This window comes from Volvox carteri, assembly GCF_000143455.1.
Source record: "Volvox carteri f. nagariensis unplaced genomic scaffold VOLCAscaffold_10, whole genome shotgun sequence".
Taxonomy (NCBI): Eukaryota; Viridiplantae; Chlorophyta; class Chlorophyceae; order Chlamydomonadales; family Volvocaceae; genus Volvox; species Volvox carteri.
Genome location: NW_003307553.1, coordinates 1,171,247 through 1,184,264, shown reverse-complemented (window position 1 = coordinate 1,184,264; position 13,018 = coordinate 1,171,247). Strand labels below are relative to the sequence as shown.

Below are 13,018 nucleotides of genomic sequence, written 5' to 3'. Positions count from 1 at the left end.
ATAAGATGATAAATCGTAGAACTGACAATGTGATAAAAGCGGCCCAGAAGCCTCCTACTCTGTAACATTACATATCACCTTTCTCGCCCCAACCACCACCAACCACCACCAATGGCCACCGTGTGTGAGTGGAGATATGCATCAACCGAGGTCCCTTCGCACAGCACACACAAATATCTATCTGCAAGCCACTCCTCTGGAAATGAACTTCAGCAGCGCCTTGCCCAGAACCAGAAATACGTTGGTTCATATGCGAGTATGAAATGCGAGAGTAAAATGCTATTCCGCGCACCTGACGCAAGCAGCCAGTCCCCTAACCTGACCTACCCTACCATATAAGCGGCAAGAATCCGAAGAACCCGACCAAGTTCTTTTTCGTTGCAATCCCCAAGCAGGGCACTCAGGGAAACTCAACAACAACTTCTCAGCAATGTGAAACAATCTCTTTTGAAGCCCGTGCGACCTTGCGCTCCCTGGGAACAGGGCCATTACCATTACTGTGGTGCACATGACACGGCACACACTTGATATGTTGGGCAATTTATGACAACTTCCCGTCAAGTTTTTTTCCATCATGCGCAACACACCCAACGAGGACGATGACGAGGACGACGGATGTGAACAACCCTTACGACAGGTGCTTTATGACGGCGTCAGAAGAGGATCCATGGATCTGCCCTGCCCTCCGTTTTTGTGCCTTTCCAAAGCCACCAAAACACCTTCCAGCCTTCCAGCTTTAAACACCCGAGCCTCACATCACAAGGTTTGGCCCGTCTATGGCCTACATGCTCTATAGCCATAGGGCCCAATTCTGGACATGTGTCCCACGACGCATTTAATACAAAAGGAAACCAACATATCACCATGTTAAAAGCCATCCTGACTGCGACTGCTTACGCCGTACTGCACGATGTTGTACTGCACGACGTGGTGTACTGCACATGGAATGCGAAATCTTCAGGACCGCATCATTTATGACAACGAGCGCCACCTGTGCATCTGCCGTGTATCACTGGGTGTAAGCCGTGCCCACAACACTGGAAAAGCGCGGTCGGTCCCCCCGACTGTAACACGGCAACAGAACAGACCTCCCGCCACCAGCAGCAGCAGCTTCTTCTTCTTCTTCTTCTTCTTCTACTTATTCTGTGCATCACGTCATCACTCCGCTTTAGCGTGCTTTCCGTCGTCAGATGCTCCTGATTGATTTATGCCGCAACCGCCGCCACGTCGGCTGTAGCTGCCACAGCTGTCTACACCGCCAGGTTCAGCCGCCGCCGCGGCTGCCACTGCTTCCTGCCACAGGTCGAACCGGCACCGCAAATAGAAGTGGCAAGCTAGTGTGGTGGTCACCGCCAGTAGCTCCACTGTCGCTGAGGTCAGCAGCGCTGTCTTAGCACCGGTCGCTGCTCCTATCAGCAACGTACTCCGGTAGTTGAGAAGCAACCTGAGGCAGGAGATGAGAAAGGCCGTACAGGGCGAGACCTGTACGGACAACAAAACCCGAATCCGGGGGTTTCCGAGGAGAGTACGGCACGAGCCGCCTGGTCAGACGGGGGCCTTATATGCCGTGGATGTGAAATGCCAGAGCTATCATCAAGGTTAGGAAGGGGAGGAGGAGAGGAAAAGGGCGCCAGAGCTCTCATTCCGATTCGCTCGCACGCATTTGTGGTTATGTTGATGGTGCTGGTTCTCCCACATATGCAGACATACAGACATACAGACACAACACGCGAACCGACGCGGGGTCCCTTCACGTCCATGACCCGGTCCACACCCGGTCGCCACCTTCCCTCCCACTTCCCCCTCGGCCTCCGCACGATAACCCATACCCACACGCCATACCCCCCCTGCCTGCCCACACCACCGCATGGAGCTTCTTCCTCCGCTACCCATCCGATCCAGTTACTCCCTTCCTCCCGGGCGGGGCCCCCCACAGCCGTACAGCTTACGGCCCTGCCATCGCAACGCCCCTCTACGGCACCTTTTTGCGTGTGCATACGTACGACGGCATAATAATAGACCCTGTCAATACACACGCACTCTCACCAGGCATACCCCCGGCAGGATGACCCCCTCCAGCAGCACCATCCCTGGACCGCCAGCGTACGCCGCCGCGCCCGAGGGGGCCGGCAGGCCCGCCAGCAGCAGCCCTTTGGAAGCGCAGAAGCCCAACAGCCTGGGCAGTTTGCTGGCCCGCACCAGCCGCACCCACCGGCGGTGGGGCAGCACCAGCCAAGCCGCGGTGGCCAGGGCGCCCAGTCCACAGCCGACCACCAGCACCACGTGCTCGGGGCCTAGGCGCCGCTGGGCGTCTCGTAAACCCCTGGCTAGGAGGCTGAGCAGCACCAGGCACTCTAGCACAGGCCTTGGGCGCAAGGGAAGAAGTGGAAGGGAAGAAGAGGAAGAGGGAGGGGAGTTTAGGGAAGGAAGAGTGAGGTAAGGGAGCTGGGGTCCCGTTAGGTTGGTTGCAACATGAGACAACATGTGCGAGGATAGATTTAGTGCTTATCCACGTACCATACAACACGTGTTTTTACGTAAGCACTTCAGGCATATCGACGCATCACCCTGCCCATTTATAAGCCTTGCCTTTTATATATACACACTCACATACATACATATACACACACAAAGTGCCCCTGGCCTTTCATAACACGCCCTTCTGCCGTTCCGACATGTACTCACGCAATGTGGCTCAGACCGTCCGTCCACGCGTCCACAAAGGCCCGGAAGGCGGCGGCGTCATCAGGCGGGGCGGCTTGCAGCCCCACAGCCCGCTTCAACACCAACCACCACCACCACGGCTGCCGCTGCATCCCACACCGCCCCCTGCCTTTACCTCCACCCCCGTCCCCATCCCCACCACTGACACGAACAACAACAACCCGGCAGTTGTCGCTTCCTTCAACGAAACGGCCCCAGTGCGGCGTTTTAAACACAGTTGCGGCAAGGGGGGTCGAATCTCCCGTGTCGAGATGCTCCATGGCGACGTCCTCTGCCCGCTGTGTCAGACCAGCACCTGCAGTAGCGTCTGCAGTAGGATGTGCAGTAGCATCGGCAGTAGCATCGGCAGTAGCACCGGCTGCTGCGGTGCTGCTATGCCCGCACTTGACCAGGAGGGGGCGCATGTCGTTCCGAATTCTGGCAGCGGTAGCTTCCAAGCCTGCTGAATCAGCGTACGACAGCAAGTGGGGTCCAAGGGTTGACAGTACAGCACCGGCGGCGGTAACATCGTCATCTCCGTCGGCCCTGCCGATACCACCCGCCGCGGCCGCCGCTGCCGCCGTCCATGTTCCCATGTCGTACAGCAGCTCGTCCAACTCGCCCAACCTACGGGCAGGCCAGGAAGAACCCGCGGCGGACAGCTCCCCGGCTACGGCCGCATCGTCCGTTGCCAAAATAGGCAACATTACGCGATGCCAACGGCCTGAGGAGGAAACTCCAGAGCGGTGGAGCTGGTCGCCACCACCACCACCACCACCACCACCACCACCGGCGGCAGTTTTGGCTGCGGCTGGTGTGCAGCATTTAAAGCCAAGCTCCAGCTACAGCGACACGGATGGGTCAAAGAAGGACAGGGCAGGACAGGGCCGAGGGGTGGAACCGAGTTCATACTTTTATTCATGCGGGGTATCCAGTATTTTACCGCAGCTAAACTAACCAACGAATCAACCAACAACCGACAACCATTCCAAGGCGGCGTTCCATCTGCACCTAGGACCCCATAACTACCCCCCACCTAGTAGCTTAATCCAACAAAAACCCTTTTCATCGCCACGTAGCCCCATGTTGTTGTTCTATACAACCAAACACAACCAACACGATGCATACTCGGTGAGTTCACCCTTCCTTCTCCTCCTCCTTCACTTCCTTTCACTCTTCCTTTCCCAACCCGGGGAGTCGGCAGTTACGCAGCAATAACCCCTTCAAATCGCAATACATATTACTAATCGATTTTTACCAAGCTAAGTGACATTTTGAACATCACGTAATGTGAGGTAACCACTTCCAGCCTTCCCGTTGCGCCCACGACCGCCATTCCCCCTTACGGCGACCTCTTACCAGCACGACACCCGGCCCGGGTGGAGCTCTCAACAACTCAATGTCGTACTCGTACTCGCGGCCGTACAGTGGCGGCGACGTTGACGGCTCCATGACGCCGCTGGTGCCTCCTCTGTCCCGACGTACAACCCCCCGGCTTGCCACTCGGATAGGCAGGTACATGTTGGCCGACCTCACCAACACCTCCACCTCCAGCACTTCCCAGACCGCCTCCACAGTCGCACGCCGCCTTGACGCCTCCTGCTGCTGCTGCTGCTGTCCGTCGTACTGCCGCTGCTGCGATCCCTCCAGGCCCTGAGGCAGCTCCGCCACGCCGCAGCAGCCGCCACCGCCACCTCCACCCAGCGCCACAGATATCCGCAGCACGGGCAGGCGGCCGGCGGCGGCGGCGGCGGGCGTGGAGGGATGCGACGGCGACGGCGGCAGCAGCAGCACCCGCGGCGCCAGTCCCGTCACCTGGAGGCGGGCCGCACCCCCCTCCGGACACCCCCCTCGCCCCTGCGCCGCCTTCCGTGACCAAGAACCCGTCAACACCTCGCAATCCTCCCATTCGACTAGCTGCTGAGCTTGCTGCTGCTGCTGCTGCTGAGCTTGCTGCGTATACTGATGCTGTTGGCACTGGTCGTGTACCTGTTCCTGTCCAGGCAATGCAACACCGGTCAGCGAGAGCCCGATACAGCAGCCGTCACCGGTACCGCTGTCATTGCTGCCGCCGCCGCCGCCGCCACCGCCGCCAGGCACATCCTCGACGGCAGTGGGCGGAAGCTCCAAGCCCAGCGCCCGCAGCACTGCGCTCAGATCCAAATGGGGGCCCCAGCAGTGCCGCTGCGGCCGAGCACCGCCGGGCCTGGCTACTAGGGGGACAGCTGGGACGGGGTTCGACAGCAATGATGATGATGCTGGTGATAATACTGGTGGTGATGCTGGTGGTGGTGACGGCAGCGAAGGCAGAGGCAGCGGAGGCACGCTTCCTCCTCCATTGACTTCTCTCCCACACACTTCCCCCTCTTCCTCCTCCTCCTCCGCCTCCGCCTCCTTCTCGGCCGCAACCGACACCGCCTCAAGCACCATGACCACCTCCACGCAGCCACGTCGTACATACAACCCTGACAAATGGAGGCCTTGCTCCGAAATCAAGGATTGCAGCCGCTCCCGGAAATCCTCACATAAGTGCTCCGTCTCGGCCCATGGGATCTGCATCAACAGCAGAAGAAGCATCAACAGCAGAAGAAGCATCAACAGCAGAAGAAGCATCAACGGCAGCAGTGCATCAACGGCATCATCAGCAGCAGAAGAGTGGTTGCAGCGGTAGAGGCTTGAGAGTGAGGGTGGTTTAAAGGCGGCCATGGGTGTAACGTATACAGGAAAGCAAAAGCAGGGAGGGAGGGAGGGAATGGCATGATGCAAACAGCAAAGTATGAATTGCTGACTTTCACAGACCACTGGGAAGGAATTGGCCAGAGAGGAACGGAGGGTGGAATAATGGGTGCCGTCTCACCACGCACATCATCGCAGCAGCGGAGGGGTGCACTAGAGGCAAAGACCCCCCCCCCCGCCGGCACCTCTCATCTCCCCTAAATACATCCGCAAGACGCGACGCTGAACTGGGGATCGGTACACGTACGGAAACCCCCGAGCCGCGGCCGCCACGTCACCGCCAGGGGGTATCGCTGCTACTGCCGCTGCCGCTGCTGCCCGTGCTGCTGCTGGTGCTGCTGCTGTCGCTGTGGCGGCGGCGGCGGCGGCAAGGTGTTCATTAGCCGTTAGGGGTGGTAGCAGGGATCCGCCAGCGGCCCCGCGTTCCCGTTCTTCACCATGGCCGCTACTGCTACTGCTGCTGCCATTGCCACAACCTGTCGTACAGCCAGCCAACGGCGCTGCCTGCGACGGAGGCCGCATTCGTAGAAGCTTCTCGGGCTCAGGACTCTTTCCCTGTGCGGCATTATCCCTCCCTAGGACCTTATACGAGGAATTAGAGAAATAAGAGGCAGCTGCAGCTCCGGCGCCGCTGCCGCCACCTAGCTGCGACGTCATGTCCTCGGCGCTCATGGAGCCCAGGCCGGAAGGCCCAGCTCCCGCCGCCGCCCCCTCTGCCGCCTTTTCCCCAGCCAGAAGCTCTGCCGCTGCCGCCGTCTTGCTGAAACACCCCCCATCCAAGTTGGCGGCGGCGGCGGCGGCTGCGGCTGCGGCGACGTATCCTTGATTCCTGCGCCAACCCAGGAACGGCACTGGGCGACGGTGGTGGCTGCTGCGGGGATTCAGAAACGCATTCAAATAGATATTGGCCAGGGTCACCAGGAGGCGAGTCAACATAAGGCCTCGCAGGCTGACGCCAGGGATCAACTCGCGGTACCAGTACCATAGTACGGCAGTTGCGACGGCCGTCCAGGCGCAGTAAAACAACTCCAAGGTCATGTTGACACGCTGCGGGGGGGGGGGGAAATGGGGACTTGGCGTGGACATGTGTTTCTTTTTTTGAAATGAAGGAAGGAAGGAAGGATGGAAAGGAAAAGAAGAGTGGAAGCTCGCATAGACGGGCTCAGAGAGGGGATGTGTCCTGAGGGACGTGTGGCGATGGCAGTATGTGTGTTTGACATGGTGTGGTGGGACGCCCGGCGTGGGCACGGCCCCCCTGTGGGGGATACTGGAAGAGGAGAGGAACAACGGGGGAAGAGGGGGAGAAGAGAAGAGAGAGACACATCCCAAAAGCGGTGAAGGAGGGAAAGAGCGGGTTGCCACAAACGTCTTACCCATACTCCGAAGAGGGACAAAAAGAAGGCGACGTCAAAGGGGGCGTGTTTACTGAAGAGGCTTTGCAGGCCCAAGTAGCTGGGCATGTACCGCGGTCCTTGAAGGATGTGGAAGGTGGTGTTTACGAACCTCGCATAATACATCGTAAATGGCGCCAGCACCTACAATTTGGGGGAGAATGCTGTCAGCGCGGAGGACCTTTGCCCTTTCGTCGCTTGTCTGCAAACGATAATGTGCTGCGCTCTTTTGCCGGGAGTTCCCGATGGAGCATTGCACTTTATTAGCCAAATACGACTACTCGCACCTGACAATAAAAAGAAGCTGGAGCCAGGATTGCGCCCACGAACCGCACACATATCATGAGCAGTCCGGTCGATGCCCATATGTCTTCGAACTTGACCTGGCAGAAATCCCACAAAACCAGTAGCGAGTTCCTCCACATGTACAACATCCGCTCGACAGCACTTCCATGGCATGGGAAACCAGCAAGGACGACAGAGTTCGGCGGAAGTGAGTGAGGCTGACCGACACAATGGGGAGCTGCGAGTTGTTGGTAACTTAGGAGAGAAAGCACTGCAAATGATCCGGCTGTAAGTGTTAGGGATAAGAGTCCTTCAGTGAACACATCACTCGCTCATATCGTTACACAAGGAGAGGGAGAGAAAGTATACACAAGCAGTATATAAGCATACTGTAACCAATCCTGATTCGATGTCGTATTGGGATAAAAGCAACTAATCAAACTACCGAAGTGTCAAGCCTGAGTGTACCTAAGAGCACTTTCCAACAGTAAGGCATTCCGCAAGGCCTGCTCGCGGAACTGCTCTCCGAGCGCCATTATTAGCTGATGACATTGCCACACAAATTCATAGCTTGTAATGACTTCTAATGTCAATAATACAATCTTTCTTGCTGGTAAGGATTCATCTATTTGTGCTTATCTGAGGCGCTGGTTGTTCTTCGCTATGCCGCATCGGCAGTTCGTTAGCGCATTATGTGACTGTCGCTTACAATCGTGACTGATGCCATGCAAGCAAAGGCCAAGAATAATCATCACATGAGAAATACCATGATATGAAAGAAGCGATGCCAATTGGCTAAGGCATCCTCCGACGGTTGTCGCTTACTTAAGCCGAGTCGAGAGATGGTTGGGCTCACAATAGCGCAAGGTGATTATTCTTTGGGCGAGCTTCGTAGAGCCGCGGGTACTGTGATTTTGTATAAACCACCATGCTGAGAGCAGGGCCACACTCGCTCTCAGCTGAACCAACTGCTCTGGTGTATGAACTGAAGGACGTATGAACTCAAAGATGTATGCAAGGACCTTAATACCAATTCCACCCTACTGCTACACGACTAGGGTGTGGACTTGTTTTGGGTGAGGAACGAATAAATACTCTGGCTGTGCCGGCGGCGGGCAGGCCACCTGTGTACATCCCAAGCGTCCCCTTTTTACAATCCCCCGTCTCCACTGCGCCCGGAACTATTTCAGCCAGTTGATCGCAGTTGTTTCAGTGGCATCAGAAGCAGCGCGAACAATCCTTTTCTGAATTTGTGCAAGACGCCAAAGTATGTGCACACGTAAGCTCGTTTTTACCACCAGCTGCGATCACGCCTTCTTTTCGTAGCTTCCGCAAGCGACGCAAGGCTGGGTCTGGACTTATCTGAAAAAAATGCTGCATTTGCTGAGCCTTGGCAGATGAGATTGTCCTTGAGGTGTGATGATAGGGTCGTACACGTCTTGTGAGGGAAGTGGGCAGTCAAAACCTGCCACTGCTCCCCAGGCCTCATCCCACCCACCATTTGGGGCTGGAAATGTACTTCCTGTGTACGTGCCTCGCTGGTAGGGCACTAAGGTAAAAGCTCTGAGGAAAGAGCTAACCTGCCGCACGTCCTATTGGTTATGTGGTTGTGCACAATCTGCCATCCAGTCTGTGTGTGTGCAAGTAGGTTACAAGTATCTGTTTCCGGGGCTGGCACTGGCCAGGGGCTGCTGCCCTGCCCCAACGGAAAGACCGCCTAAGCTCTCTCCCGCGGACGGGAGAGGGGCGCGAGAGGGGCCTCTGTCCCCTCCTTAGCAGCCGAGAGCCACAGGTCCGCTAGCTTCGCTCTCCCCACGGTTGGGCGGCGTCGCACGCGCGCACGCTCTCACGAGTCAAGGCTCCACCACCCGCGTTTGTGCACTGAGCCTGAAACACAAAACAAGACTCCTCTCCATCCCCGGCCTGTTCCGGCTCTTGGGGTGAGTCCGCAACGTCGCTGCCGCGCCAACAGCTAAGACCCCGGAACACTGTTGTCGTACAAGTATTCAAGGGGTGATGACCGAATTAACACTGCCTTTGGAGCAAGGATCCAGCGTCCGAGGCAAAAACACCCTGCATGTTCGGTCAGACATCCTCCCCGGGTACCCTTTCGTTCTCCTCCTCCCCCTGCTCTTTCCCCGCGCTGCTCCTCGTCCCCTCTTTCCTGCCGCTGCTCCAAGCTCAGCAGACCACCGCCTCACGTCTTTAGCGTGGGCTTCTTTTCGCGGTCTGCTATCCGCAGCGGTTTATCGGAGGTGGTCTTGAAGCGCCCTCGGCCGTCCTCGCCCGTGTTGACCTTCTTCTTCACAATCTGCAGCACAGAGAGTGCGTGTGTGTGTGTGTGTGTGTGTGCGTGTGTGTGCGTGTGTGTGCGCGCGTGTGCGCGTGTGTGTGTGTGTGTGTGTGTGTGTGTGTGCGTGTGTGTGTGTGTGTGCGCGTGTGTGCGCGTGTGTGCGTGTGTGTGTGTGTGTGTGCTGTGCCTACATGACAACTCATACAGTGTGGTCCAGCATGACACATGACACCAACACGTATGACACCAACACGTACGTGGTCTTAATTCGAAATTCTACAAAAATATCTACACCCCCCTACACGTCCTCGTGGCCACAGCAGCATACATACAATCCCAACCAGGCACCAAAAAACAGAACCGTTGCGGAACTCAAAAGCCACACAAACGACCACACCACGCACACACAGCGCAGACCACATGCACACGTGCGCAGCACACACAGAGCACACACATAACACATTTCCGCAACAATGCTCCCTCGTGATGCTCTTTTAAAACCCATCCCCTCTTCACGACAACGCCGTGTTACCTCATTCATAACTCGTCGTGTTACCATTCATTCAGTCGTTATCAGCCATTCATTGCAGTCGCCGTCGTTTCGATTCCATCCATTCCACTCTTTTCGATTCCATCGCTACTCGCTTACCCCCCTCCCTTTGTGAAACAACCCATTTCCGGCCCCCCGGTAAACCCGCCTTCCCGCCTCACCCATCTAACCGCCCACCTGTACCACGTCTTCATCTTCTAGTTGGTGACTCAGGCCGCAACGTTGTGGGTAGTGCTTGGAGGAGGTGCCCCACACCAGTGCGTACTTGAACTGCTGCACCTGCGGGCGCCAAGTAGGGGGGGACGGCGGGAGAGAGGGCGCAGGGACGGGTGGTGGGGGGAAGACGAACCACGAACGAGTGAAGGTGCTGCCAGGGCAAGAGTGTACCAGACGTAGAACTGACCAAAAGGCGTTCTTGAGGGCGGGTGAGGGGGGGGGAGTGAGACCAACCACTGGCGAGTGAAGCAGACATATACCAGACATATAAATGGATATGATGGACGGGGAAGGGTGGTGGTGAAAAGGAGTGAAAAGGAGACACACACACATACATACATACATACGCACGGAGAGAGCGAGCGAGAGAGCACAAACACAACTTTCGCTTCACACGAGCTATCCAGCAAGCCGCTCATCCACAGCGGAGCTTATTCCTGCTGGCGCTGGCCCTGGCTGCGTCTCTCCCCAGAACAAAATCTACTCGGAAATCCCAGCTACGTATAATTGCACATCCTCCCCCTCCCCCTCCTCCCCGCACCATGCTGTTGTGGATCTGCCTGCACAGCGCCTCCAGCGTTGTGCCCCCTCGGTCACTGGTCAGCACCACTGGCTCCGCAAAGTCGGGCTTGGCGCCCACCTTCTTAGTGTACACCCGGACCTACGGACAGCCATCCGAAAACGTGGTGGTGTTGGTGTTGTGTGATGGTGTTGGTGTTGTGTGATGGTGTTGGTGTTGTGTGATGGTGGTGTTGGTGGTGTGAGTGTGTGATGGTGTTGATGGTGTGTGTGTGTGTGATGGTGTTGGTGGTGTGTGTGATGGCGGTGGTGTTGGTGTGTGTGATGGTGTTGGTGTTGGTGTGTGTGATGGTGTTGGTGTTGGTGTGTGTGATGGTGGTGTTGGGGTTACCGTGCTTGCTTGGGATCTGTGGATATGTGTGGATGGATTTATGTGTGAGAGTGGATTTACGTCTATGGGTGTATGTGCATGCATTGAAGACCGCAGCAACTCAAGTCACCAGCACAAGTGCATGGAAGGGAAATGCAAATGCACACACCACATGCAGCCAACGTCGTATCAACGGAGTATCGCGGTATCCTGGGGCTGCTGGTTGCCCCCCCGCGCTACCCACCAGCGCCATCATGTCCCAGATACGCTCCAGCAGGCCTCCCAGGTTGAGCTTTAGGGAGCAGGAGATGGGGATGGAGTTGGGCCAGCGGGCAATCTCGTCCACCTCCTCCAAACTGCACATATCCACCTTGTTGTAGACGTACAGACACTTGATATAGCGCCGGTTGCCCTTTGTTTGGTGTTCAGGGTTTTTTGTTTGTGTAGCAAGCAGCAAATAAGGAGGAAGGTGAGGATGGGGATGGGAGAACAGCCAACCGGAAGGTTGTAGGGAGTGGGAGGAGAGGGGAGGTGAAGCGATTGAGGCATAAAAAGGGGGGAGTGAAGAGAGGTAGAGGTCAGTCTTCGGTCGGGCGTGCAGTGCAGTGCAGTGCTCTGGAAGGAAGGATAGATAACAAGGGGTGCTATTGACCCCCTCCCCTCCACTCCCTTCCCCTCACCCCGGCCCGCCTCGCCAGCTCGCTCACCCACCCACCCCAGCCACCCACATGCAGTGAGACATCGTTACCTCAATAACATCGATGAGGTCATCCACGGTGCAGTCCTCCTTGAACAGCAGCTCGCAGTTGTGGAGCTTGTACTCCTGCGGGGAGAGGGGGAGAGCGGGGAGGGGAGAGACAAACCACGAACGAGTGAAGCTGCTGCCAAGGAAAGAGAAGCAGAACTGCCCAGTAGGCGGTTTTGGGCGTTGGAGAGGGAGGCGGGGAGAGGGAGGCGGAGAGGGCGGGGAAGGGGGAAAAGGGCACAGAGGGAGAAGGGGAGAGATGTGGACACGGCGGAGAGATCGAGCGTTTCTTCAGGACGAGCACGCCCGCAGCCACACACACGCAACCCCTATCCCCAGAAACAGGTCGTACGGGCTTCACTACGCCACAGAGGCATCACAAGCAGGCTGCAGCCACACCCTCTCACCCACCCACCCAGCCCCGACACCCACCCACCCAGCCCCGACACCCACCCACCTGCAGCACCCTCTGAATGAGCTTATCATCCAGGTTGGTGAGCGGGATGGTGGAGTTGATGGAGATGCCGCCCGTCTTGCGCTTCTTGAAGTAGATGTTGGGGGGTTGCCGGTTGAGCCGGATACCAACAGCCTCCAACTCACGAGTGAGAATCTGTCCCGATTGGTTCGGGGGGGGGGCTCCCGGGGTTAAAATCGGGCCCAGATAGCAGGTCAGGTGGTCAGGTGGCCAGGCACAGGGGGGAATGTCGGGGGTTCGAGGCGCCGATGCATGAGGGGATGGGAGGGCAGGGCAGGGCAGGGAAGAGGGCGGAGCTGCACGCAAGCGGCCAAGGGTCGATGCAAGAGGGGGAGAAATAAATGTCATGTACATTTGCAAGCTCACAGGAAGCTGCTGCTGCCGCCCCTGGCCAAAGCCTCAAAACACAAAAGGGGAGCGGAAGGAAGGTGTGGAGGAGTGCGGATTCTGGATCGAGCGCGGCGCCCGGCCGACGACGTGCGCGCCACACTGCCACATTGCCGATGCGGATGCAGTCGAGTCCCCGAATTCCCGAATTCCCGAACGAACGGACGAACAAACGTGTATAGACACCCTCTTCTTCGCGGTGCGCGGCGGCTCCACACCTGTTTGTGATATAACGGCTTGGTTGCGTCCAGCACCATCAGCAGCAAGTCGGCGCTCTTGCACACCGCAATGACCTGGGAGGGGGGGAGGAGGAAAGACGAACCACACACGATTGAAGCTGCTGCCAGG

At 57.4% G+C, this 13,018-nt stretch overlaps 2 protein-coding genes across 2 annotated transcripts in view; both read right to left on the bottom strand.

The window, feature by feature from the left end:
• Positions 1–1,158: 1,158 nt before the first annotated feature.
• Positions 1,159–7,842, bottom strand: VOLCADRAFT_103932 (uncharacterized protein; the record flags this gene model as incomplete). Its single annotated transcript, XM_002948425.1, has 10 exons — positions 1,159–1,482; positions 2,047–2,188; positions 2,686–3,545; positions 4,063–4,698; positions 4,804–4,985; positions 5,625–5,786; positions 5,916–6,486; positions 6,813–6,974; positions 7,118–7,333; positions 7,825–7,842. 10 exons carry the CDS (start codon positions 7,840–7,842, stop codon positions 1,159–1,161), a joined length of 3,273 nt encoding a protein of 1,090 aa, XP_002948471.1.
• Positions 7,843–9,312: 1,470 nt separating this feature from the next.
• The window catches only part of VOLCADRAFT_80241 (uncharacterized protein), a gene marked incomplete at its 3' end in the record, with an annotated part of 6,091 nt that continues 2,385 nt past the window's right edge, over positions 9,313–13,018 (bottom strand). Inside the window, exons 6-12 of the mRNA XM_002948424.1 lie at positions 12,889–12,963; positions 12,266–12,418; positions 11,812–11,886; positions 11,308–11,475; positions 10,716–10,835; positions 10,136–10,237; positions 9,313–9,426 (exon numbers count right to left, since the gene is read on the bottom strand). Coding sequence (XP_002948470.1) covers positions 9,313–9,426; positions 10,136–10,237; positions 10,716–10,835; positions 11,308–11,475; positions 11,812–11,886; positions 12,266–12,418; positions 12,889–12,963 — 807 coding nt within the window. The remainder of the gene's footprint in view (positions 9,427–10,135; positions 10,238–10,715; positions 10,836–11,307; positions 11,476–11,811; positions 11,887–12,265; positions 12,419–12,888; positions 12,964–13,018) is intronic.